This window comes from Anopheles coustani, chromosome 3 (assembly GCF_943734705.1).
Source record: "Anopheles coustani chromosome 3, idAnoCousDA_361_x.2, whole genome shotgun sequence".
NCBI lineage: Eukaryota > Metazoa > Arthropoda > Insecta > Diptera > Culicidae > Anopheles > Anopheles coustani.
In genome coordinates, this window is record NC_071288.1 from 43,147,135 (window position 1) to 43,172,968 (window position 25,834).

At 44.9% G+C, this 25,834-nt stretch overlaps 2 protein-coding genes across 2 annotated transcripts in view; one reads left to right on the plus strand and one right to left on the minus strand.

Moving 5' to 3' along the window:
- LOC131271648 (KAT8 regulatory NSL complex subunit 3) overlaps positions 1 to 9,945 on the minus strand; it is a 259,954-nt gene extending 250,009 nt beyond the window's left edge. The window contains exon 1 of the mRNA XM_058273147.1: positions 9,935 to 9,945. The gene's annotated coding sequence lies outside the window, so the exon portion shown is untranslated. The remainder of the gene's footprint in view (positions 1 to 9,934) is intronic.
- LOC131261508 (mucin-5AC) overlaps positions 1 to 25,834 on the plus strand; it is a 49,898-nt gene that overhangs the window by 8,515 nt on the left and 15,549 nt on the right. Inside the window, exon 2 of the mRNA XM_058263566.1 lies at positions 17,421 to 17,647. Within this exon, the coding sequence (XP_058119549.1) occupies positions 17,421 to 17,647 (227 nt within the window). The remainder of the gene's footprint in view (positions 1 to 17,420; positions 17,648 to 25,834) is intronic.

Below are 25,834 nucleotides of genomic sequence, written 5' to 3' on the forward strand. Positions count from 1 at the left end.
CTCCGGCAAACGCTACCGGGTGTGAAATTGTTGATTACACCCTCGACACCACTACCACCATCATCAACATTGGTTGGTTGAAATTCCGTACCGACACATTTTCAACCAATATAAAAATCCATCTTCTGCCCACCTCGCCCGGAGGCGATGATGTTATGATTTCGTTTGTTTTTCCACCACTTCTCGGAGCGCCCAAGCTCGAACTCGCGCATGAAGCGCTCTCCGCGCCTATGAAGCGTGACATTTAGTTTGACATTTCAGCACCGGTCGCACTTAGCGAAACGGCCCGCAGAGGGGCGCTTGGGGGAGAGGATGGCCGTGGCATCAGACGGAGCTGGTGGTGCGTTAGACCCTTCGCGATTCGGTATTCTTCCGATGCTTACGGCGGAGGGCCTTCGTAATCGTTGCGGCTCAAGGCCAGAAATATGCTTTCGGTGGGACGAAGAACACCGCTTCACCGATGACGATGATGACGGAGCGAACGATTGCGTGAACGGAAAGGTCAGGAAGTGGCGGCCGTTCTTGGTGAAGGGGTAACTCGTTCTGCCTCAGCTGATGGTGCCGAGCGTTGGCGAAGGGGGGATGGTTGGGAGCTAAACTATGCTGATGATTGAGCGATCAGCACCACTTGTGAGGATGATGATGATGATGATGAGTGTCGAATGCAGATAAGAATGTCGGCGGAACGTGTTAGGTTAAAGGGTTGCGAAGATCAGCTGGTCTCCTTCCTTTTACCGCGCGAGACGAGTCAATTAAAATTATAGCAACCGCATTTGGAAGTCCAGCGATGGAGCTGTTCGACTTGCTGGTGGATCTGTTGCATAACTTCGTGCAAGTGTACCAGTTTTGCCACACTGTTTTGGTAATCTGGTGTTTGCTAACACTGCATGATGAAATAGAGATATACTTTCGTATGGCTTGTGCCAATATGCTTGAACGTTTTAATTTTAAATTTTTTAAAAACAGTTCAAATATGTAAAGATTATTTTTATTGCTTAAAAGAAGCGATCAGTTTTGTGTCAATGAAGTAACACTATTGAAACAGGAAGACCTGAATTTGTTTAACGATGTGTTTGTTGAGTTGCTAATTAAAATATTCATAAAAGCATAGCTATTGACGAAGATTGAAGTTTTCTTTTTATCATTCTCCGAACGTTGCTTTTGCTAAAAAAGTACAAAAAGCAATTTATCTCAGTTTTAAAGTAAGACCATACCACCGTGTTCATATACTGATGAACTAAAATATTCATATTTTAATATTCATGAAAGTTTCTTTCACGAAGATTAAAAAGTTGAATGCATGTTTATAATAACTTACCACTTTTATATTACAATTTTATATTCAGCTCACAGCAAAATAAATATAGTTTATTTTCGAAAAATTGAGGGAAAGTTTTGAAATATTTTATCAAATTCGAAATAAAATGTTAATTCCTCTTAAGTGGATTTAACTGAATAGTGTTCAATTGACTCGTAATACAGTATCTTGTGTATCCTGCCTTTAAAGTTATCAAAGTATCAAATTCTTTACTTTACCATTCCAACCATCTATGCTAGAGAGGATCAACTGGAACTCATTGCGTTGTGTGACTCATCCTAGAGCCTTGCTCTTGAAACTAGATCTCGCAAGTGGACAGGTTGTCACATCCCATTCGCAGAAATTCCCCCAGCTCAAGAAGGTTGAAGGAAAAGCCCTCTTGGTCCGGACATTCTTTCACCTTCGTCATCGCAAGTGTCACTGTTCTCGCTTAACCTTGGCTGGTGTCATGGGGACAGCTTTCCAATCTGACGAATCTAGCCCGTACGTCATACGTATGTTCCGATTTCTCCCCAACCTGTTCCGATTATTCCCGCTCGATGATCCCGGTCGGGGTTCATCATTCTTATCATGGCCATGGCCGTGGGTTAACAGATATTGCTCCGGGAAAAGGTGATGATTACCGGTGAAATTGGTATCATTTTGCTACCTGCGTGAATGCCACCATCAGTGACTAATCAGTGGCCAAGGTTGACCGGCTGTTTCCTCCTTCCAACGCCAGGATAACAACGCGCCGCAGTCAACGGCCGAACGAGTGCTTCAGCTCCGGTTTTCAAGTTCAACAAGGACGCTGGTGTCACGATTAGGTCACGATTTGCAGCGTGTTGATTCAATCGGCGGCCTTGTTTTTTAAACAGAAAACTTAACATCCGTGATGCAACGGCGCAGTAAACCGATCGGAGTGACTTTTCGGGAACGCCCTTCGGAGAGTTAAGACACATCTTAAGATGTTATTCATGCGGTGGTTCGGTACATCAGTCGAGAAAGATAATGACCAATTATTTGCGCCGAGGCTAGCGAAACCAATGCAGTTTGGTTTACGCATTGTGACGCAAGCGAAGCGTGTAAACATCTGCACGCACTGAAAAGCAATGGAAATCTTACACCTAGCCGCATCAGAGTCAGAGAAAACTGCAGTCGCTGGAAGAATGGGCAAAAAGTGGTACAACATGTGGACACGAAAGAGGTCGCTTTGCCGGGCAGATGAGGCGCTTAAGATCAGAAAGTAGGCGGTACCTTTAGAAAACAAACATTTGCATTCGTTTGCTTACGTTGGTTTTGTTGCGCTATTGCAAAAATTTCAAAATTGGTAACATATGAACTAAGTTTAAATCGAACAAATGTTTGCAGAGAAAATTTGCGCAAATGTTAATAAAGTGCTCAAGTAGATGTTTCATGAATCTTCCCGAGCCTTTGCAAAACTTTTCCCGCTTACATAATTCACAAGACGATAAGTGTTACGACTTCTCAGATAGAAGATCTCAGTCGAATGGGTTTTAATTTTTTTTATTAAATGCCAATCAAACCAAAAAGCGAACAACGATTGCTTCCTCGTGCCAATCGTCGTTCGGTTCGGAGACTTTTAATTAAAACCAAAACCGAGATTGGTCGACCACCGGCAATTGTCCGCCGCTGCGTAACCGTAACGCACCGCTGCCGTGTGCAATGGTGGGCACTTTCGCGACAACTCATCCGGATGATAGGACGCCGAAGAAAGTTCCCCACCGATCGCGGTATCACCACAATTTTCGATCGAAATGATACGGCTTCGGGTGCCTCGGCGGAGAAAACCAGGGACCAGGGTGGCTACCCTCGGAGGGAACGGTGCGTAATGTGAAATTGCAGTTTCACTTTTAACCCGACCAAATTGTCGATTTTCTATCGCACGGTGAAAATTGACCGCCAGCCGAAACCGAAGCGCAATGTTTCCGGAGTGAAATTGGAGCCGATTCAATTATTGCCCATTATGGGCCTTGGGTAGCTTAATTTTTCCCATTCGCTAGCTTTTCTTTTTGGCTTCACAATCGCTCAGGTCTCTCAGGTCTCGTCGCAAACTGGTGAAATAAAGAAATGAAGGTGAATTTGGTGCGTGCGAGGGAAATCGGGTGCAGCTGCAAACGGTGGAACGCCGATGCGTCGTGAATCTTGGGGACGATCTCGAGCCAGATGAGGGGCTCGAGTTGTTGTGGGCCAAAGCGGCCGCTCACGATTCAAATGTGGCGTGCGCGGTTTGGCATAACGTGGCGTAACGTTGTGGCGTTCACGTTTGCCCAATGCACACTCGTGGTCGATCGGCCATGTGGTGACGAATTGGAAAATGCCCCGATTGCGGGACCGAACAATGCACACGCACACCGCCACCACGCACCCACGGTGGCCAGTGGGATGGAAAATTGGTCGTAATAAATTAAATTAATCTGGAACGATGCGTAGATAAATATTGACTTGAATTTGCGAGCGTCCGAACCGGCCGCGATTTCGGCCAACCGCGGTGCCGATGGGCGGATGGGAATGCTCGGAAAATTTCGAATTTCGTTATAAACGCCACCATCCCCTCCTGCAATAGCTGGCTGATTTATGGCAAAAAGGAAAATTAAAAGAAAAAAATACCAACGCATGTATAAAAAGGAAAAACAAAACTAAAATAAACCACTCGAGCCTCCCGTTTACGATCTCGCCTTTGCGGGCGTTGAAGTCTTTCGAAAGAGCGGTTAATCTTTCACGCGGCTCGAACGGTGTAAATTTCATCAAACCTGTAACACCCGTGCAAAAGGTTTGTGAAATTCAGTGTCACCTCTCTTGTGTAAATAATTCACTTTTACGATGGCTGATTGGGAAACAGTTTATTTATGTTTGCCTAGGTAGATTGCTGGTCTTTGCGAGGCTGGTTTTTACATGCTATGTAATGCGAAAAACTATTAACGGTAATTATAACGATACAAGGGCAAACCTAATTAATTTAGGAGCGTTAATTTGTTTCCCCTATTTTCTGCCCTTTTGAATATTTGATCTAATAAAGAAATTTTCAATTTGCAAATATCGTTTGAAAGGTACACTTTCCATATACTCAACTCGTCATTGCGTCCGCTCGGCGTAGAGAAAAAAAAAACAGTGGAGTAAAAAAAAATGAAATAGTTTCTGAATCGTTTCTCTTGTAGAATCGTAACGGATATATTACAATAAAAGGGTCAAATAATTAGTGTTAAAGATTATTAATAGCTAATTTTTCTTATTTACAAATTAGTTTATCTTTCACTTTCTTTAAAAAACTTATTTGGTTCTTCTTTTGGAACATTTTGAAATTTTGAAATTACAATCCATGAATTTAGCTATTACGGTCCCGTAAAGAACTTCTTGTGCTTGAACTGCTTTTCTCTTCGGTCGAGCCGCTTGCCAGGAAGGCAAGCAGCTCTGGGGCTCCAAAGGTCACATCCGGAATCATGTTTTCGACCGTGTGTTTGTTGTTTCGATTGGAGCATGTCGACTAGCTCCGGGGAAGACACATTCCACCAGCTTCAGCCGACATAATACGGCTCATTTCCAAGCGCATATACCGCGCGTTGACAAGCGAGCGGAATGTGTAAATATGTAAATGTATGTATGAAAGATGATGCCCGGGCCGGGCTGGGGCTGCTTCCTGTGGCGAGCGGTTCTCCGGATCGATGTTCACATTATCGGCGGCTACGACACCAAGCCGTCCAGGGACCGTTGCGTCCGGTTTGGATGAAAACGATGGAAATGGCACCAGTGTTCGGTTAGGTAGGGATACAGGTGTTGGTTGGTGCTTCATCAATCACGCTTTTTTTTTTGTTGTGCTTGAATAAAATATCATTAACTGTCCACCAATCATCAGCCGCTCGAGCCGTTGTTCGATGCGGGGAGTCATCGATTGTTGGTGGAAATTATAAATCTCCCTTAGTGCATTTTTGTTTGAGAAAGGTGCATCGGGTAGCTTCGTGGACCGATGTGCTAAGAAAAATTCCGATATGTGCGCGACCTCCCAAACCACCGGAAGCGCCGTCAGGATGTGGCGTAGTAAGGGTCTACTACTTCGCCCGAAGCCACCCGTTGCCCCAAACCGACGCAACAACAAAGAATGGTACAATAAAATAATAACCTTCATCAAGTGGTCCCAAAATGGGATATTAGGCGCTTGGACATGGTCAAACCCTTGCTCATTCCTAGCGAACCGCGTTGCTTAATTATACATTCCATATTTACCCAATTAAGGAAGATCATCAAAAATACGCCAAAAGGTGCTTCATCTAAACAATTGACATTAGCACCCAAAGTGCGTTCCCAAGATGACTGAATCTTTCGAGTCCGCCCCAAGGCACGGTCACGAACGAGAGAGGATGTTGTTTATTTGGTTTTTCACCGGGGACAGGGCCCCGCGAACGGGGTGGGGGGCTTATGTCATCTTTACCGGCGTGGCTTTAACAACAAAAATGTCCCAAAACACTCAACGGCTCACCCGAAAACTCTCGATCACTTTTTTCGGAAGCTTTCTCCACCGGTTCTTCCATCTTCTCTTCGCCCCAAGGAGACACTTCAGAAGACGTTTAGCGTAGCCGGTGGCGATAGGTGGTTGTTGAAAACTAAAATGAGACCCCCTCCCCCCTCCCCCTCCACCGTGGATCCCACGCGTGCGAATCTCGTTTGGCGAAATTTGGTTTTCTTTTTTCACCTGATATTATCAACACGAAGCGTCGTGATCTTGAGACAGACGACCGATCTGACCGCACACGCACCGCAAAAAAAGGTCGACGCGTCGGCGAAAGCGAAAGTTTTTCGGGCGACACCGGACCACACCTCGCCGGGCTTGAGCTTTCGAGGATGATGCTTTCTGCTGTGTTGTCACAATTTATTATGCAGATGGATGCGAGGTTCGGAAACTTGTCGTACACCCGACCCGAGCCGGCGGCAGGCGTTGCGTAAGCGATTGCGCATAATCGATCAGACCTGTCCTGGTGCGTTGTCCATCCGCATATTTTTTCCTGTTGGCGTTGAAAATGTTACGCTTTCTTGTGACACTCGATGGAGGAGTGTTTGTGGCGGGCCATTAGCGTGCGATTAGTTGCCGGAAGCTGCGAGTGGATCACACTTAGCAGAGCACCGCCTAGAGAGGATGCTTAAAGCGGAAAATGATGTCAAGTTGTTGAGACGACAGCAAACCAAAACAAATGTTCATTTTATTAAACTCCTAAAGTAAGGTGAGGTTAAATTGTCCCTTGTTCATTCGGAACATGTTCGGTAACACTGTAGTTTTTGTAAAATAAATGTTTAGTCTTTTGAGTTTGTTCATGTTTTAATGTTGTATTTTCATGTTGGCTTGTTGGACGTTTTGCGTGTGATTTTAAGATTTGTTTTCCTTAAAAGAGAGTAAAAATTTTTCGAAGAAGGACTAATTTTGGATTCGAAAGATTTGTTTTGCTTTTGGGAAGGATTTTTCATTCAAGAAAAGTTATGCAAAAGGATTCTGCATAAGGTTAAGTTGCATGAAAATGCATGCATATTGACGAAATTGTTTTTGTTTTATATTGTACCATTGTACCCAAGTGTTTTAAGAGTAGTGTAAAATGATCTTTTTATTTTAGTGCAACAATATTTTGCATGATTTTTCTTTTATTTCTACTGTTTACACACATTTGATTTTTAGCTCACCTTTTTTGACTTATTAATTTATATAAAAACATATTTTTGTGATCGTTTCAAATTTGGTGGTATCGCTACCAAACGTTGTCTCTTCTTATGGACAGCCAGTTCAGTTCGTTCATCTCGGCATGGGAACGTTTTATCAGAGAACGAGACTATTAATTAGGAGCGGCAAAAATAATCGCCTTCAGGTGGGATCATTTCGGGGTGAAATTTAGGAAACCATCGATCCACGACCCTCCCCTCCCCCCCTCCCGTGCTCCATGGCTTGACCCAAGCAAACCGGTTTGATACGAGACGGTTTTTCGTGTCCGACAATGCGGAAGTGGCTCGTTTTCCCAGGCAACCGATATGAATATGCAACACCGGCGCACCTTTCTGCGTGTCACCGCGTGGTTTGCCCTCGCCCGTATCCGCCTGCCACGAAAGTTCACCGGTCGAATGCTGGTGTGGCCGGTGTGTTTGGAGGAGTTCAACCTGACCTGTGCCGTGTTTTCTCTTCTCGAAATTTCGGCGCCGTTTGTTTCGTGGTTTTGGGGAAATTGTTCCTGGCTGTTGATGAGATAGTTATCCGCATAGCATTGCGCAACCGCAACCGGCTTGTTTGGCTTGGGTATCGAAAACCGGCAGCCTTTCTGCCCGATTTGCCGTCATCAATCTTCGTCAGCAGCGATTGACCAATTTGGTGCCGGGAGCGAACACTTTACCCGAGATGGATGGCAAAGGTTTCAGTTTCTCTCCATGACACCGTAATAAATAAATAAACAAGAAAACGATTAAAAACTAGCTCGGTCGGGTTTGGGCTGGGATTTGGCAATGATCGTATCTAGCGACCCTTGTCGTAGTTTGCAATTTTCGCAAGGTACACACACACTCTTTAAGCTACCACACAGCTTCGTTCGGACGAAACGATCCATCAACGGCTCAACAATGGAAAACCAGGTGGGACAGAACGGTCGGGGCGCGCCAGGCCGCGCTAAATGGCGTCGGACAGAACTAACGTGCCGAAAAATCGACGAAATCCGCCATTTCGCCATCAACACTTCCGCCGGAGGCTGCCGGACCCGCTTCTTTAGCTCATTAATCGCGGTCGTAGCGGGGCGTTAATCGTGGTTGAGCAAAAAATAAATAATAATGAAATCCCCAACCGAGATCATCTACCCACACGAACGGGTTTTGCGTTCTCTCACCGTTCTTGAGATCATTTTTAATAAGCTTTATGGGAGGCTGTGTACTTCATTTCGTGTAAGGTTTCTGCGCCTTTTATGTTTAATTTCTGTGGGAACTTCGACGGCGGCCAACGGGTTGGTTTTTGATGTGAGAAAACCCTGCTCTATCCTTCCGTTTGGTAGGTTCTCTTTATACTTTGTTTGTAAAAGTGCATTTTTCCAAAGTTCAACTGTCTCGTTGTTTGCGTGACCTGCGACAATAAAATTGCATTCTTTATTTTATTTAATTTTATATTAAACTACGCGTCCAAGGTCAAACCTCCGCTCGGCAGTGATGTTGTCCGTCTCCAAGACAAACCTGAGTCTGACTTCTGTTGATGAACGATACAATCTCACAACCGGATGCGCAACCACTCCTCGAGTAAGACTGTTCTGGTTGCGGAATACGGAAACCGCAGCATTCCAAAAATGGACACAAATGTGCAGAACTCTAAAGAACAGTTCCTTTTTTCACGCCACACCCATGATGATGGCGATGATGATGTTGATGAGAAGATTGTCTCCGGCAAAGGAATGGTAATGCCGTCACAGCTACGCCCGCTGCTTCTCTCGCAAGCGAAGAAGTACCTTGTTTGGGAATTTCATAGAACTTTGGGAGTGTGAATCATTGGTGATTGCAGCGATTTGTCAGCGGCTGGGATGAAGAAGCGTGGAAGCCAGTGGCGGAGGCGAATAGGTTAGCCGTTCAAGTTCAAACACATCCGGTTTTTTCGACGCTCCGATGCTGGAGTGCAGCTAATGTAGGTGAAGGTAATGTGTGACTAAGTTGCGCCGGCGCGATGCACTTTGCTATTAATTTATGCAACTTACCAAGAGGATGATGAGAAACTCTTCACGAGCGGTTGTGATTCACAGCAAAGTGTTCGGTGGCTAGTTATAGGCTAGGTGTAAGTGTACAAATGTTTTATAAATCCATTTGTTTTTTAATGGTTGTTAATTATTTTTCACAGACGTCATATGCTTTGATCAAAGTAGTGTACTTGTTTGCAATTTTGAATCATTTTCCTTCCCCTCTTTTCATAGATTTTAATTCAATGATATATTGGTCACCTTGCTGGGCTCTTAATGAACACGACGTTCACTTACATTAGACAGAATAGAGAAGAACAATCGTAGGTCGAGTCCAAAATTATACTACCGGGTGCTCAAAGAGGGCCAGTCTATATTTAGCTTTTGCCTTCAATTGCTCTAAAGTTCAATACCAACCAAACAATAATTGCCGGTAAGCTTCTAGCACCGTCGTTCCGAGCTGCTATTATAGCATCGATCGCTACGCAACGAAGCATCAATCTTCTACGCAAAGTCTTTCGTTTCAAAGATGAGAAAAATAAAACTCACCCACACCGAACTTATCTTTCATCTTGGAACACTCGGTCGTGTAAATCTCGGCAGCCCAAGTTTGACAAATTTGCAAACCAACCGGAGACAAAGTTTTTCTAGTTCACACTCCGGTAGGAAAATCTCACCCACCCTTGGCCCGCCCGAAGTGAAAAGTGAAAAACTCTCATGTGCATCGAAATATGAAACCCGCGGATCCGTTGTGACGTTCTCGAAGTTCTTGCATTCGACAATTGACAATGCACAATGGGTTTGGCGCAACGACCGTGGTCCCGCCCATTACCCCTCTCCGTTGCTAATGTGCGTGAGTGTATGGTCGCGAAGGGCCAACTTTGTGACGAACAAAACAAAAACACTAAAATGCTTTAAAACGACACCGAAATCGTTTAGCCACGCTCGCAGAAGCAGCACGAAGCGTGGCAATTGTCTTCATTTTCCGATTCAGTTGGTGTCGTCCCGGTGTGGTTTTGCATTTCGACGACAAATTTCTTCGCTTTGGAAAATTTGCTTGAACAAAAAATCGTTCAAAAGGAATAACTCCGGCGAAGGTAGACAGTTTTGAATAAAACTTTAAATTTGCGAAACTTTCCCACTTTGTCGTTGGACGATTTATTCGAACCACTTAGGCGGGCGCTTTTCGCACATATTTTTCCCCCGTTTCTGCACCATTTATTTTTCCACACCAAGCCTTACATCAACACCTTGCCGTGTTGGCGCGGGGGTTTTCCTCGGCTTGCCTTGCTATTTAAGAAAAAAAAAAGTGTAATTTCCCAAACCGAGTGGGGGGTTTCCACGAGCCGATGGCGTTTGACATGCGCGCACTTGTCGCACTTTACGCCCAACTCGCACCAGGGTGGCCGGGGGGAGGCGTTTTTTCGGGCTCATTGTTGAAGAAATGTGCCCATTCCCAGGCGCGCGAACGGGTCGCCGAGCATTGCGCAACCCTTCAAACCCCGCACGGGCATTAATTAGCCATTTGGGGTCCCCCCGGTCTGTCAGCGTGTGCCATTTGGCATTCGTTCAAGGTTTTGGCCAGGTCGGAAAATAGCAAAAACCAACCGCCGGCGACCACCCGCGAACGGCGAAGCCTTAGGCCGTGGCCTTTCGCTAGCATCCTCCTTAAATGGTGACTCTAAATTTTGCCATAATTAGTCGGTGTGGGTGCGTGGTGGTGGTACGTGTGTCGTCCTTTCCCCTTTCTCTCGGGAACGGCGCACCGATGTCGATGGGCCAATAAAATCAATCAACGCGCGGACATGAGGTGAGGGGTTTTCCTAACACACAAAAAGAGGCTAATTTAGAAAGTACGAAAAAACGACCAAACCCATCGAGCAACCGTAAAGGGATGGCACTGGTGGTAGGCCACCCTCCGCGCCGTAACGCCACCTTTCGTAACGTAACAATACCATCGCGTGCCGGCATGTGTGGGTGACTGTGGGCCGAAGTGGTGGAAAATCAAACGCAAGCAACAACAGACAAGCTTGAAAAACATCAACATTTATTACATTACGGCCGCGGCAGCCGATGCGAGATGGAGGTTTGAATCAATAAATTCGATAACTTTTTCGGCCGCACTGGTGTGGAAAACGCCACCGGAACTTTCCGACTTCCGCGTTCGACCGCAGCGATCGATGCGAATGTGGTTGGAAAAACAACCGAAGAGAAAAGCAAAACAAAAACAAAAATATCATACAGCCACCGAAAAGCAAAAGCTCACCGCAAACAATAGAGTACTAATGAAAGACACTGGGAAAATCACGAGAGGCAAAGGAAAAATGCGTGAGACAGAAAAAGAGAGGGAAATAAAAAAAATGTCAATTTTTCGGAAACAAGTGAAAAGTGAATCGATTTAAAAACAAAATCATTAAAAATGGAAAACGAAGTCAGTGGAAAGTGTTTTTCTTTTCATGCTCGGAATGCGACACCACTCACTAGCGAACGTTAGTGGCGTGCAAGGTTTGCAATAAACTCAGCATAAAGTAAAACTCGATAAAACCGCAATTACGCTTGCACCGGGTCCGTAACAAATCATTTTCCATGGATGACAAATAGGCGACAACAGGGAAGAGGGCAGAATACTGCCTCGAGGAGGAAAATGAAAGTAACAAGGCATGCCTTAAAGCGAACAGCGTCGGATAACAAATGGCTTTTCCGATCGATAGGATGTAAGTACACCATGGAGGGAGAAAATACAAGACCGATGTTGGCTTAGAATTGGAATGTACTTAGCAAGCGTCTCCTTTATGTTCTTGTTCGCCTCGAGGTAGCAAACTCCAGCCCGTACAGGTTTCGGAAACGAAGGAAAGTTCTTTTCTACGACACGGACTCGCGCTTGTCGAACGTTAATTGCATCAGAACCTCGTTGCCGAGTCACCCGCGGATGTCCCGTGGCGATTTACGGGTTTCCGAGGGTCCACGGGAAAGATAGAGAGATGTCTCAGCAACGATGTGTTGCGTAGCGTTTCGAGTACCATCGGCAGGCCCCTTCTTGCGCCAACTACAAGCTGCAAGTTTATTTATTATTATTGGCATTATTTATGATAAACTAGCTTCGTATCGCTGATCCGCTTTTGGACTCTCGCTCTTTAAACGCTTTCCATGGAGAGGACCGGGGGAAGATGTTGATTGTGCTGCGCAAAAGGAATGCGCAACGCATCGACCGCATCTTCGCGTTCGACTCTTCCCAGCAATGTCCTGTCGAGCGTTCCGTCGCTAGGAAGTGTGTGGGCGAAACGGTTCGACCATTCCTCGGATGCGTACAATCTCAATCGGTTATGGTAATGGTCATCGAAGGGAAAAATTGTTTACCGATAGGCTTCGCGATTAAAGGCGAATTAGAAGCTGACAGAGCCTCGGGCGTGTTCGTGGTGCTTGTAAGCGATTGGGAATTTATGGGTGTCTGTTGATACTTTGTAAATTTTATTGCGCCTGTTCGATGGGAAGCAAAAATGGCTCCGAGTGTTGAGAGGTTCATTCTTTTGAAAGCAGAACAAAACGACCTGATCGTTTCGGAATTCCTTCGTACGAACGTTGGGACTTGTCTGGAGTTTGACTTAAACTTTATTGAAAGTGCAGCAAAACGCCATCAGATTGGAATTTTCCATATATTACCCGTTACACATGACCTTTCCAAACTTTGCATCATGACCGTCTTTGTTTACAACACCTTCCACGTGAAACTTGGCACGATCGACCTTGACCAGAAGATGATAGACTTTTTTCCGTTGTGAGAGAAAAAGCTGTCAAATTTAGCCGAAGCCGAAGAAAAGCCTGCGACCTTGTCCGGGCGCTCATTTGCCTCTCACAGTTTTAAAATCGTCTTTACTTTATCTCGGAATGGGAATTCTTTCACCTTCAAAAGCGAATCGATTCGGTACAACTGCGTCTCATGGTGGACCGATGGTGCTTGAAACAATCTTGACCAAACACGCAAGCCTTGTTCAACATGGACGACGACGCCGTTGCCGTTTCTATCCTATCTGCCCAACTCATCATCGCTAATGCCTCAACGTGCCGGTTTTCTCACCCATCGCATGGAGGCTACCGACATTCGGAGGGGGGTTTCCACCGAAAACGGCACGATTTTCACCCAATTTTCGGAGTCTTTTAAACCTTTTTCCTTTCGGTAGATTTTTTTTTAAATTACTCGCACGCCGGAAGTGGCCGTGCGATCGGAACGATCATTTCTCTTTACGAGCATCGAATCGAAGGTCACTACCGGTTCGGTTTCCGGTCCGAGATGCGCCGCTTGGTTCCGTGCGGTGGCATTGTCGGTTAATTTCATCGACCAGTAGGCTCGTCCAAAGTAGTGCGCAAGGTTAGGAGAACCCACGGTCCGAAACAACAATGCGCCTGCCCTCAGCGGTCACACAGCCGAAAATCGAAACTGGTAAATTGATTCGTACTTGACAGTCGGTCCGATGTTTGCTGGCCGGGCATTAAGAACAAAGGTTGCATCCTTGATCGACACCGGCCAACTATTGTCTGTCGGTGGCGTAACGATTTTCTTCATTGTCGCGGCCATTTTCTCACTATCGTCAGTATGATTTTTCCTCGAGATGGTTTGTGGCGTCGTGTCTTAAATAGCCTTTTTGGTAATTATAGTTCATGTTGGTCGTTTTCAAATGATTTTTTGAATCCCCTGGTTGGTTTCAATTACGAACAATTCGTGAATTTTGTTTTTACGAATTTTTTGCCGCCATTTGTTGGAACTTTCTAATTATACTCTTAAATATTCGATCCAAATCATTATTTAAAAGACATGCTAAGATACTGACATATAGAGTAATATTTCTCAAAAAACTCAAATCTATTAAGAAAGATCGAGAAGAGAGAACAATCAAAACTTTTCATTCCTTTCTAGTAAAGAAATAAGTTTGGTAAGAAAAATATACCAACCAAAGAAAATTGAATGTACAAAAACATAAAAGCATGACTATCATCCATGTTAATACAAATAGCAGCCACGCAAGTTGATCCTTTCAGTACAACAACTCAATTAGCGGACGAAAAAGGTTATTCAGTGAGGTACTACAGTAAGTGAATATAAATAAATTCTGAATCCTAATCGTTTTCAGGTCGGCGGGATATCGTCCTTACCACGTTCACTACCTGCTGCACTTGCAATAACGAACTGTCCGATGGTTGACGTAGATTGGTTTTACCTATCCATCAAATGTCGTGCAGTGAACACAACAGGCAATCACAGCCAAAGTGCTTGTAAGAGTTCCAAACGACCAACTGCTTGAGATAAACCGGGTTGTTTATTTCCCGCTTTTGCAGCCGAAACCCCGAGAACCAGCAACTGATGGAGTGTGGCCCGTTCTTCTCTCGCACCGGCGATTAAGGTCAAGGCACTTGGACGGCTTGAAATGTTATCCCTCCCGGGTACGCCACAACATCCGGGATCGCGGAGAAGGAACTGTCCGCACCCACGCGAGAATATATCGCAGTCCGCCAAGAATGTGCGTTCGCACGGCGACCTTAATCATCATGTAAACGATCGCCCAGAAGCGACCGCGCCGCGCAGATAATATATGAGGGTTCGTTTTATTTTCGTACCTCGAGCGAGAGATTCGAGAATCGGCCCAACTGAACTTCGCTGGAGTTAACTTTGGTTATTTATTTATGTTTCGCCGCCACATCGAGTTGCTCACCGTCTGGATCGAGTACGTTTGAGGGCTCAGAAAAGTTTGTGCTCACCAGGAGTAGGGAAGGTGTTTGTGCAATGCCCACCGTACGTTGCGTGAGTCATTGGACATTCCTTCGTTGCCGGCCTCAGCATCCTAAAGTTCCCCACTTGAGATGCTCCAAAAAAGTAATAAGACGAAGAAACCTACACAGTAACGGTTCTATACCGAACCAGGGGTATTTTTCTGCGGGAAGTAGGAACAGCCCACACTTCTGATGAGTCGCGCTGACGAGTCGCGACGGTCTTGGAAGTGGTGAAGTGTGAATGAACTCGTCGCTCTCGAACTTTAAAAGATCGAACGTGACCCTCTGGCGGCTTTGCTGTGCAGTCCAACTCCTACCGACGCTCGGAGCGGTCTGTGTTGGAGCTATCTCTGTGAAGTCCCGCAGAGGTTGGCCATTTTTCCGAGAAAGTCCACGCACGATTAGAATAACTGATGACATTCGCCGCATTCTTGCTGCGGTCCCTTTTCACCGCCCGTTGACGGCGATGGATTCTGGTGCCTTTCAAACGGTCGGGGGCTTAGGGTCGGTTTAGGTTCTGCAGCATGAATGGATAATTAATTTTATTTCATCCGAACGATCCCTCTCCCCCGAACAAGGCTTTGCGGAAGAGGAATATTTATGTAGCGACAGCATGTGTGCACATTCTAGAATTCACAATCGACACAGACACGCCGCCCTGGCGGAGTGTGGAGTCTTGGGTTACTGGATCGCAGTCATCGAACCTCTCGCGCCCACGCACTTTCGCCCCGTCCCGGTCCAAGCCCGGGCCGTTTTGCGTGGCGTGGACGGTTTGGTTGTCGAACTGGCGAACTGGCAGAATAATGATGCCGTATATCTCTTGCCTTGGGGTGTCTTGAGAAATTGCATATCTGTCAGTTGAATTCGCCTTCCTCCCGCTGCGTTGTCGTCGTTAGTGCACGCGGCTTTCTGGCAACCAACCGCTTTTCCCTTCGCTCCAAAAACCTTCGCCAAAGTCGCGATCGCGCCGTTTGTCGCCATTTTTCCGATCGTTGCCACCAACTCGTCAACCCGTCCGTGTGGACTACGATAGTGGTTGGATTTTTGCTCTCTATCTCTCTGTTTCGTTTTATATGTTTGCGCAATGCCAACGCCGGCGAACATTTTGGGATCAGAGTGCAGGGCACGACGGGGCCTAAGACTGGCTGATCCATTCCCAGCAGGCAAGGCAGGGCCCGGCATGGGAACTCATTTCGACACATCCAGCCGGTGCTCAAGAAAAACTGAGGGCTTTCGCACGTTCGCACCGCCGCGTGTTCCTTGCTCTTTCCTACCAACAAGATCGGCGGGGGAAAACATAGGGTCACCACCCGCTCCGGGGTTGGGTTGGAAGGGTGGAGAGAATGGAATGGAGTTTGTTTTCCTCCGGTCGTGCGGTGCGCGAATGGTCGTTTTTCTCCGCTCAAGCTGTGCGCATGTGAATAAAGTTGCATGAAATTGTGACCCTGGTCCGGGGGTTCGGGAGGGGGAGTGAATGCAATTGGTATGCACCTGATGGCGTCTTGTTTCGCGATATATTTTTATGCATTTTCCAAGACAAGAAGCTTAAGCCCAGCTTGAATGGTAAATATACTGAGAGTCATTCTATTTAATTGCATCTTTTTTTAAGCTTATTTGAATAGCACAAGTGTAATTTTTTTTTAATAAAACAGGCGCATTTTCTAAAATGAGCTATAATTTTCTGAATAAATTGCTTCTCACGACATTATCCCCGGGAATGATATATATATGTTAAAAAATTTAGATCTAATTTACAAATCGAGCCTTTTGTCAAAATCTTTTTGACACCTTAAATATGCTTTTGACGAATGTCTTCACTTCTATATTAAATGGCATTTAATTAAACGAGTAATTCTATCATCACGTATGGCGGGGTGGGTTGAACTATCCTTCTTAGTGAACTACCCAGCTTCATTAGCTGTTACTTGTCACGCTCGTGAGACGGATGCCATCTTTCCATCCATCTGCAAAAAAAGGCAATGCAAAATTTTCGGTGAATGTGGAAATTAAATTGTTATCTTTTTTCGTATCCCATCACCATTGTTCAGCGGCATTGGCAGCTGCTGCCGAATCAGAGCCGAATCGGGCACGAACACTGCATACTGTTAATTGTTGCCTGCCGAAAAGCGCCTCTCGAATGTGTCAAGTAGTATTTTAATGTTTAGCAATGCTGGTGGGTTTGATTTTTCCCGTCATTTTGTTGCAAAAATTGAAAAAAAAAGGTGGAGATGAGTTCACATCCATTTCTGATGCCATTCGGATCAGAAGGTGGCATTTGATGAAGCTTAATTTATGCAACGTGCTGATGTGTGGGAAGAGGGGTGTTGCTGGGGTTATTTTTAGGTTGGAGACTGGGAAAATAGTGGGGGTAGTTTGGGGTTTCCGAACAGGTGAATGGTGCAAGAAATAAACGACTTGTCAGCAGAAGCGCTTGAACTGAATTCGCCAAAAATAAGAAATTTATTAAACCAAAATTGATTTGAGTTAATTCTAACAACATTTTTAAGATAAGTCTCAAGTAGATATAGAATTAAAGCAGGGAAGGATTGAGATCTGAAAAGGTTTTTATTGAAAAAATGCCCCTAAGTTCTTATAAGCGACATCAACTTTCTAATACCTCAACCTACCAAGCAATAACATTTCGTATCATTTCGCTTCCGTTCCAGATAACAATTTCTACTTCGCGCAATCACAGGGCCGTTTTGTGCCTTCGTTCGAAAGCCCGCGCAATGGTTTCTTTCCCTCGGCGCTTCAGCGACAGCAACCGCCACCGGACTCCTACCAGGAGCAGACACTCTTCGTGAACAACAACAACGTGGACCGGGGCACCGGAGCCAGCGAAGGGACCGGGTCCCGCGGTATAACGCCGTCCTACTATCAATTTACCTATACGGTAAGTGCAACCGGAAGGGTTTTACCTTTCCGAACAAGCTTCCCTGTGCAGATGACTAGCTAGTAGCTTTTACCGAAATGTTATCCTCAGCTCCTTTCTATTGTCTACTTTCGCGAGACATGTACGAATTTGCTGTTCGCTTTCTGCGTTTCTTTGTAGATTCTAGCATTTTTTAGTAATCTTTGTGTGAAATAGTAGTCTTAGTAGTTGTAGTGAAAATGTAGCCTCCGTTTTTGTTGAGTTTTAGCTGGCTTTATTTATTCAAGTAATACCGACACTCCGGCGATACGTTCACCATTCGTTACGACACACCGAAAGAAGTATGAAAGTTGAAGTAGCGCGAAAAGTACACAACCGAGGACGACGAAACAGTGAAAGAGAAAGATGGCGACCTTGTCATACATTTCCCAATACGGCCGGACGGCCGCAAATGCAGCCCACCAGGCCTTTGCCGGTTCGTTTGCTGCAGCCCCGTTTGTTGCAATGGCGTCGGTGCACTACCGAAAGGGTGCACTCAAGCATTTTATCACCCGCTCTCCACCATCGAGGTGATAGGGCGTGCATGTGTCTTTAGGTGTGTGTGATCTCTTTGGGCAGTCAAGTAAAGCTGTTCTGCATCGCAAGGGATTAGGGTTTAAATGCCAAATACTAATGTTTTTTGCATAATTTATTTAAAACCTGCTATCTAATTGATAAAAGTCTGAGGAAAATGTGTCTAATAACTGATAAGGAAATACGTTAAGCAGTACGTCACGAGAAGTTTTGAAAATTTAGAATTTTAAACTGCTGCATAATTTATGCTATTTTTAACAAATTTTGTTTGAATAGAAAACTTAGCTGCAAACCATACGATTTTATTTAGCATAACATTTTTCACCAAATTTGCTTACGAAATCGTTTGTAAAATTAAAATCGCATGTCTGTACAATTATTGTTTAAGAATCTACTTATCACTGATAAATTGATATTTAAGTATAATTGGCCATTTACTAATCATTATAATGAATGTACAAATATTTAAGAACTCGAACTTCCAATTTGTTAATCGTTCATTACATTATTTTACTATTGAGAAACTAAACTCTGTAGGGTATTATCAAACCTTTTTAAAGTAACTTGTTAGTTTCATACTTGTGAGTGTGTTATTCTTACTTGATCGCCTTCGGCTATTCCCATGTCTAAACATGTAAGTTAAAAGCTACTTTTCAAATGGAACTTTTCCATTTTTTGTGGAACTAAACGATTTTTTATCGTAACACGCACAATAGAAAGGATGGTCAAATGACGAATTAAGTCTGCAGTTATTGAATGTGCTTCGTTTTGATCGATCTTGTTAGGCGGCAGAATGCCACCGGTTCAGTTCATTATGGACATTAGGTTGGAATTAGAGGTGAGTTTATGTTTAACCATTAGAAAAATGTAAACAAAAAAAAATACACACGTACCGATCATAAAGGTCGGTCATCGACACTGGCCCCCTTGCTGCGGGGTGGCTCCGTCTCTCACTCTTCCTTTCTCTCCCTCTCTCTCGCCGTGGGGTGATTCACGGCATTTTTCGCTGATGGATGAGGGCGCTGCGATTGCGATGATCCGGCGCGGCTCGTGATGGGTTCGATGTGTTTGTTTTCATGCGGGTTCATCATGCCATCGTTTTGGCGAACTCGCGAACTGCGAACGTCGGACGGATGATGGAAAGATACGTCATCGTCGAAGATGCTCATCGTGGTGGCCTTAGCCATCGAGTGGTTTGCAGTTTCTTGTACCGACTACAGTCGAAGATAAACCATTGGACGATGATACCCTCCCCGCGAGAAGCGTTAGTTGCGCTTTATGTCGTGTCCGTTAAGTGTTGACGAGCATCCGTATACATTTATTGCTTATTCATTGAACATACAATGTGTCTTTTCAAGCTTTCGATTTTTTTAAAATAAATTTTCTCGATCGATAGTAAATGTGTTAATGTTCATCGAATATGTATTTTAAATGGGTTAGATAAAATCATTTCAGTTTGTGTACCGTGAAGACACTTTTTCAGTTTTTTCTTCGCACCGAAGACACAGTTTATCAGCTCGGTTGGTAATTAATTTGGATCCGTTTTAATGCCTCTCGTGCACTGTATTTAATTTGGGATCTTATCACCTTGCAACGATCAAATAAGTGATTGAAAATCAATTCGAAAAGCTTTTCATCGGCGTGAACCCATAAATCTTGTTGATAATAAAGTTAGAGAAGCGTATATCTTCGATTTTTTCCTTCACTTGGTGTGGTGCACACACTCTTCTGTTTGGCGCATCGCAACGCAATCAAAGAAGTGCTACTTTTATTGCCTTTCTATTGCTTCAATGCTATTGAAAGTACGCTGCATACAGCTTCACCGATCAGCTTTATCTTCTACCGACGACCCATCGAGGGTCGAGCTCTTCAGCCTCCTCTGAATAGGAAAATTGATGATGACCACCGGCACGGTCTTTAGCGGTCCTTTAGCCGACACTGGTGGTCGTTGAACTTTGCAGCATACGAATAGAAGATGATCGCCGTTTTTTTTTTCGACGTATCTGTCCGTGGCTCGGAAGCGCCAGCGCTCAAAGGGAAGACGCTGAACTTCGGCTGAAGCTTTCATGCAGCCGCATAAAAGAGTTGAACCGTCTGGGGTTGGGGTGGACCTCTGAACATTTTTTTTTGTGAGGAAAATGAAACGATCCACCAACAAAGGGATGTAACGTTCCTAATGGTTGGGGTTTTTCCGCAGCCCGGCGCCCGAGGTTCAGCCGCGGACAGATGAGAAGCAGCTGCTGTTAATGCCGGCTAGCGACATCCGTTGACCTTCGCGGCCAACGAACACCTTTCTTGGCGTGGTCCGAAGGTGTAGCCCTCAAGCGTGTAGCCTTCAGAGGCTGCTACTCCCTTGCGGGCTCTGGACCTGACGTTGGTTCCCTGTCGCCATTTTGTTGTCATACCAAAGTCGCACAAGGAAACGGGGTCCGACTGGGGGACCGCATTTTTCCTGGCACCGGGTGGTTTTATAACCGTCGAAATAGCGACCCCGCGTAAGTGCCAGCGCAGCCGCCCCGAAACATTCCGCCCATTTCCGGGCGAGGCTTCCGGGTGGGCCATAATGGGTGTCGTAAATCGTCACCGCCGTGATGATGGTTGTGTGATTTGCGAGGCGAAGCAGTTACGTCGCAGCAGCCTCTCTCAGGTTGGGTTTGTCCCTTGCGGTGTGGGGTTTGAGGGTTAGGCAGCCAGTTTCGGTGGCCGTTTTCCTGTCAAAATATTCCTCTAATTGGGTATCCCACCTCGCGCCTTTAAATCTGACAAACTCCGGCTCCAAAGACAAGCCCACACACACTCACACACCTCCCTCGAACGGTACGGAAACTTCATCAGATGATGCTGCCCCAGCGAAGAGGCAGAATGAAAGTGAAATCATCCTTCCATTTCGCCTCCTGCAAGTCACGGCGTGACTTATCGTTCACCTGGTGTTTGCCTTCGACCAGCTCCGGCATCAGGTTTCCGCGTCTAATCGCTAACGATCGCGGGCTCGAACCGTATAATCATTCCGGCAGAGAACGGAGCGAACCATCAGAGACGTAAATAATAAGTCTTCACATTCCATCGACACGGCACGCCGGATACCGTTAGCGGTGATTCACCGATCCGAAGAAGCGCCGATCGATTCTGACGTAATGAGGGAGCGATAGAGAGCTTCACGATGTTATGGATTTCATTCTGACACTTCTTTACCTTTTGCTATTTTTAAACCACACTTAGCAGAACCAAGTTCTCCAACTTTGTTTGCCTTTCGCTGTATCGCCCAGCTGGTAGATCGTTTCGTCAGCCCCCTGCCGGGCTTTGGAACAACCCCTTTTAGAGTGGCTCATAAAACAAAGACCGGTTCGGTTCGAAGGGCGGATAATTAGACAGCCAAGTAACGCTTGATCGGTTGTCGTTGGTGTCCGTTTGTTTGTTGCAGAAACGATCGCCGGGTCACTGTTTGCCAAAGGGTGAACTTTGAGCGCGAAGGAGAGAAGTTGAACCGCGAGGTGCAATGGTAAAGTTTCGTTTTAGGGTGAGAAAGTGGATGGAAAAAATTGCAATATTTGTTTTTCCAAGTGCAAGCTATTGGTGAGCTTCAGTAAGTTGCTTATTGTTTACAAACAAACTAGTAAACCGTATTTCGAAGTAAAGTGTTCAATATGGTGCGTCAATACATAATATCTAGCTTTGGTACAAAATATAAGACGCAACTCGCAAGATTTTTGTTTTGGTTGTATGTTATTTACAACTTGGTTATTTGAATCAGTTTGTTGGTGAAACTTTTCGAATTTGGGAATCGAATGAGGAAAATCGTTCTGCAATGCATTATTCAGAATTCATGAGTAATTTCTTACCAACTTTTTTAGCATTTTTAGCTACTTTTCAAGCAACTTTTTGTGTGATCTTCAATTCTTGAAAAATGTTCGCTTATTTTGATTTTTTTCATAAATCTCTAACAATTGTTAGCAGAAAAAAGTAACCTACAAACAAGATGGACTGTATATTCCGTGCTATTGGCATTAATATGCCTACGAAAATGGGCCTTTCGATATGGAAATTCGTTGCAAAATGTTGGTCTTTTTTCGCATTCACACCTCACATTTCCTCAGTTTCTCGTGCTGCCCCAGGATCTCCGTTTGACCAATTTGCCTGCGCAAACATCCGCGCAGAAAGCGGAAAGGCGCACCAGAGTTTGACCATTTTCTTTTATTTCCCTTTGTTTTTCCATTGGCTTTTTTCCTCGGGTGCAGCACCCTGCACCGCGCAGCGGCGAGTTTCTGTTTCACTTTCTTTCCTTCGTGCGGAGGCGGTTTGCTTTCGCCGGTCGATCTGCTAGAGATACTAGAGCGCCGTCCGCCTGCCAGATAAGGAACAGCGTGTGCCTTTCCAACGTGAACATGCTTACCCCTTCTCCTCCTTCTTTTTTTTCCAGCCCTCGTGTCATTATCTCAATTTATGCGGATCGGCCGAAAACTTTTCCGCGATATCCGCTCACTTGGCGCAGGGTGGCGTCGCACTTCTAATACTCGGTTGGACCCTCAGGGGAGAGGGGGAGGAAGAGGGACGGTGCAGTGTGACGAACATTCCGCTTTGTTCCGTGCTGTGATTCAATGAACTTTCTTTGCCTTCACCATCGGCAGCCGATCGAAGCAGTACGCCAATCGCGGCGGGTGTTGGAGCATTGCTCGGTGGAACAATTTCCCCAACTCTCCAAATCATTTTCCCGCTCCGGGACCGAACGCGTGAGGGAGACGATCTGCTCCCAGCCGGGTGCTTTTGCTTGTCTTTTCCGGAGGCTTTTTTTCTGGTTTGAAACATCGAACGCCATGATCCTTGATTGATGCCTAGCGAGAGGGTGTACAATTTCCAATTCGCTTCTCTATCGGCCGGTTCCGAAGAGGCACGGAACGAGCGCAGCATCCGAGACCGGTTCGTAGGGGGGAGGGGACCATTTTTCCGACACCGGCAATTAGTGCAGTTTTTACGCTCGGTACGATATGGATTGCGGGTGAAATTGTACCCGTTGCCGCTCGATTCGCTCCCTCGAGATTCACCATGGCACATGACTATCTTTTTGCTGCTATGTGCGCACATTTGTTGTTTATCTTTTAAGGTGTTTTTGATGTCTTGGAACGTGTAGCAATGGTTTGGTGTGGAACTAAAGATGATCGTTAATTTAACATTTCAAACATTATATTTGTGATATTTTTTACGAAATCTAATATTTTCGTATCAGGCTTGCAGGAAACCTATGTGAATATGTTAATCAAATTTTATTTAGAAGTGATATGTTTTTTGTTAATATGTCGGTGAAATTTGTACTATTTTGGGCAAGTGATTCAAAAAAAATCGATGTTTGTAAGACTAAAACTGTTTTCTCGTACTTATTTTGCTTGCTTCATAATTTATTGATTAATTAATACTCAAGAAACTATATAAGCATAAAGAATTTGCTATATTTGTTCGTCCATTTAAGCCTTTTCATCCATTATAAGAAGTCCGTCATTTTTCTCATTGAATTGCTAACAGGAGAAAAGTTATTAATAAATTGAAACGTGTTGATTTAATTTATGATAAGTTAGTAAATTTGATTGTTAATATCATAGTTTTAGCTAGTTTTGATCAATTTAACGTTAAATTATCTTATACTCTTCGGTTTCCTGTTAGAAAAATACTAACCTTAGGAACATAGCTAAATTTTGTTGAAATGCATCAATTATTCGAAAGTTATTTTATCAACGACATGAGACAACAATATTAAACTTCTGTTATAGTCTCACATATTTATTTACCAGTTATACTTTTGCTTTTTGTTTTACAGCTAAATAATGTTTTTTTTTCACTTTCAATATGGCAACCGTTTTGATAGTTTTTTTTTTCTGCGCCACGATTTTTAGAGTTCACCTAGCCTTAGTTCACTTTTTTTGATCGCTTCGCTTTCCACCGATCAATCATATGAATCCATATGCTTGATTGGAATTCATGCTTTAATTTTGCCTTGCCCCTCATTTTTTCGACATTGATTGAGCAAAGTAAACGCTTTCGAACGTGACCTCTGCTTCAACTCTAGCGTTAAAAAATGAAAACATGTACGTCGCAATTCTCGACGCTTATGCTGATGCGGGGAAAAACATTCTTCCTGTGTGATTGAAACGTTTCCCCTTCGGCATCGGATCGATTACAGGGAGTCAATCCTGCCCGCTTGTCGATCGGACATGATTTGCATAAAAACCAGAACGAATCGGTGAAAGATTAACTGCGCTAGAAAAATGGAAAGAAAACAAAAAGAAATAGGCTCTAACTGAGGCTCTTAATCGGTCGTCCACAATGTCGGGCTTGTGGATAACGAAATCGAGCGGCATAACTTGCGCCATGAGCCCACGGCGGTCCACTTCGGCTCGCGAACAATCCTGTGAAGGGTTGGGTGCGTTTTTACCCACCACCACCACTGCCAACACTCTCCCTTCGATTAATTTATTACTTACCAAACACGATCGCGCCATTTCCGACAAGCGACAAACCCCACAGTCATGGGTGCCGCTCGCCGGGTTAATGCGGTTCTCGCTGCGGCTGCTCCCACTACCAGATTCTTGAGTACACCTCACGTTGTTCGCTATGTTTTTTTGCTTGGTAACTTAACACAGCGGCAGCTTGTTTCGCGTTCTGTGCTGGCCACGGCGGACCCGGTGACGGCCGAGCCAGCCGAGATGCAGGAATGCGATCTAGATTATGAAATTCGAGTGGAAACAGAGACCGATCCTACGGCTTAGTAAGGCGAGTATGGGCATGCCCACGGGTGTTGGGGCTCCGATCTTTCGCTGCGAGTTCTGCCAGCTCCGGTGGGGACCGAACCTAACAGGCTCGGCCGGAATGTTCCTGCGTCAAAGCTGTTTCGGCTGAAGCCTTTTCTAAGGCGACTCTTCGAGACCGGAATACTAGGCACCAACGCTATTTGGTACTGTGAGCACTTAACAACACGCAAACGGTTTGGTTTCGGTGGAGTCTAATTGACTTTTTGCGTCAATCTGCGGCCAAGACGCACCTGTTATCGCAGACCGGAATAAGCGCCAAACAGTTCGAAAAGAACAAATTAAAAACGAGTTTAACGGAACAACTTTCGCGTATGTCCTTTTGAAGCTCATGTTTAACAAGTCATATTTAACAAAACACATTTTGCTTATTTTTATCGCTCCATGTCCTATTTAAAAAGGAATGTAACAAAGAAAACAAGGACAACTGTGGATAATTGTTTTGAGGCAGAACCACAACTTAACTCGGTAGGTTATTTATTTTCTTCGTTTGTGCAACCGCAAACTTTCTGCTGCCAGTAAAATTAAAAATTAATATAAAAGCAAATCAAGAAACAATATGTAACGATTTATGTTACACAGCATGAGATCAAGTTGGTTGCGTTTGCCCCTGTGGGAAGTAATAAAGACATCCCGTCGACGGAGCAACAAAAAGAAATGGCCCTCGGAACTGCGGTAAGGAGTTTAATTTAAATTGCTCGCGTACAGAAGCCACTTGTTTCCCGTTACCTTTAACCGGTGACCCAATAAAAGCTTCCACCCAATAGCAGGATATGGGAAGAATTATTCCCTTCCCCGAATCGGGTCACGAGTTCGGACAAGAGTTATGAGTGTATCCAAT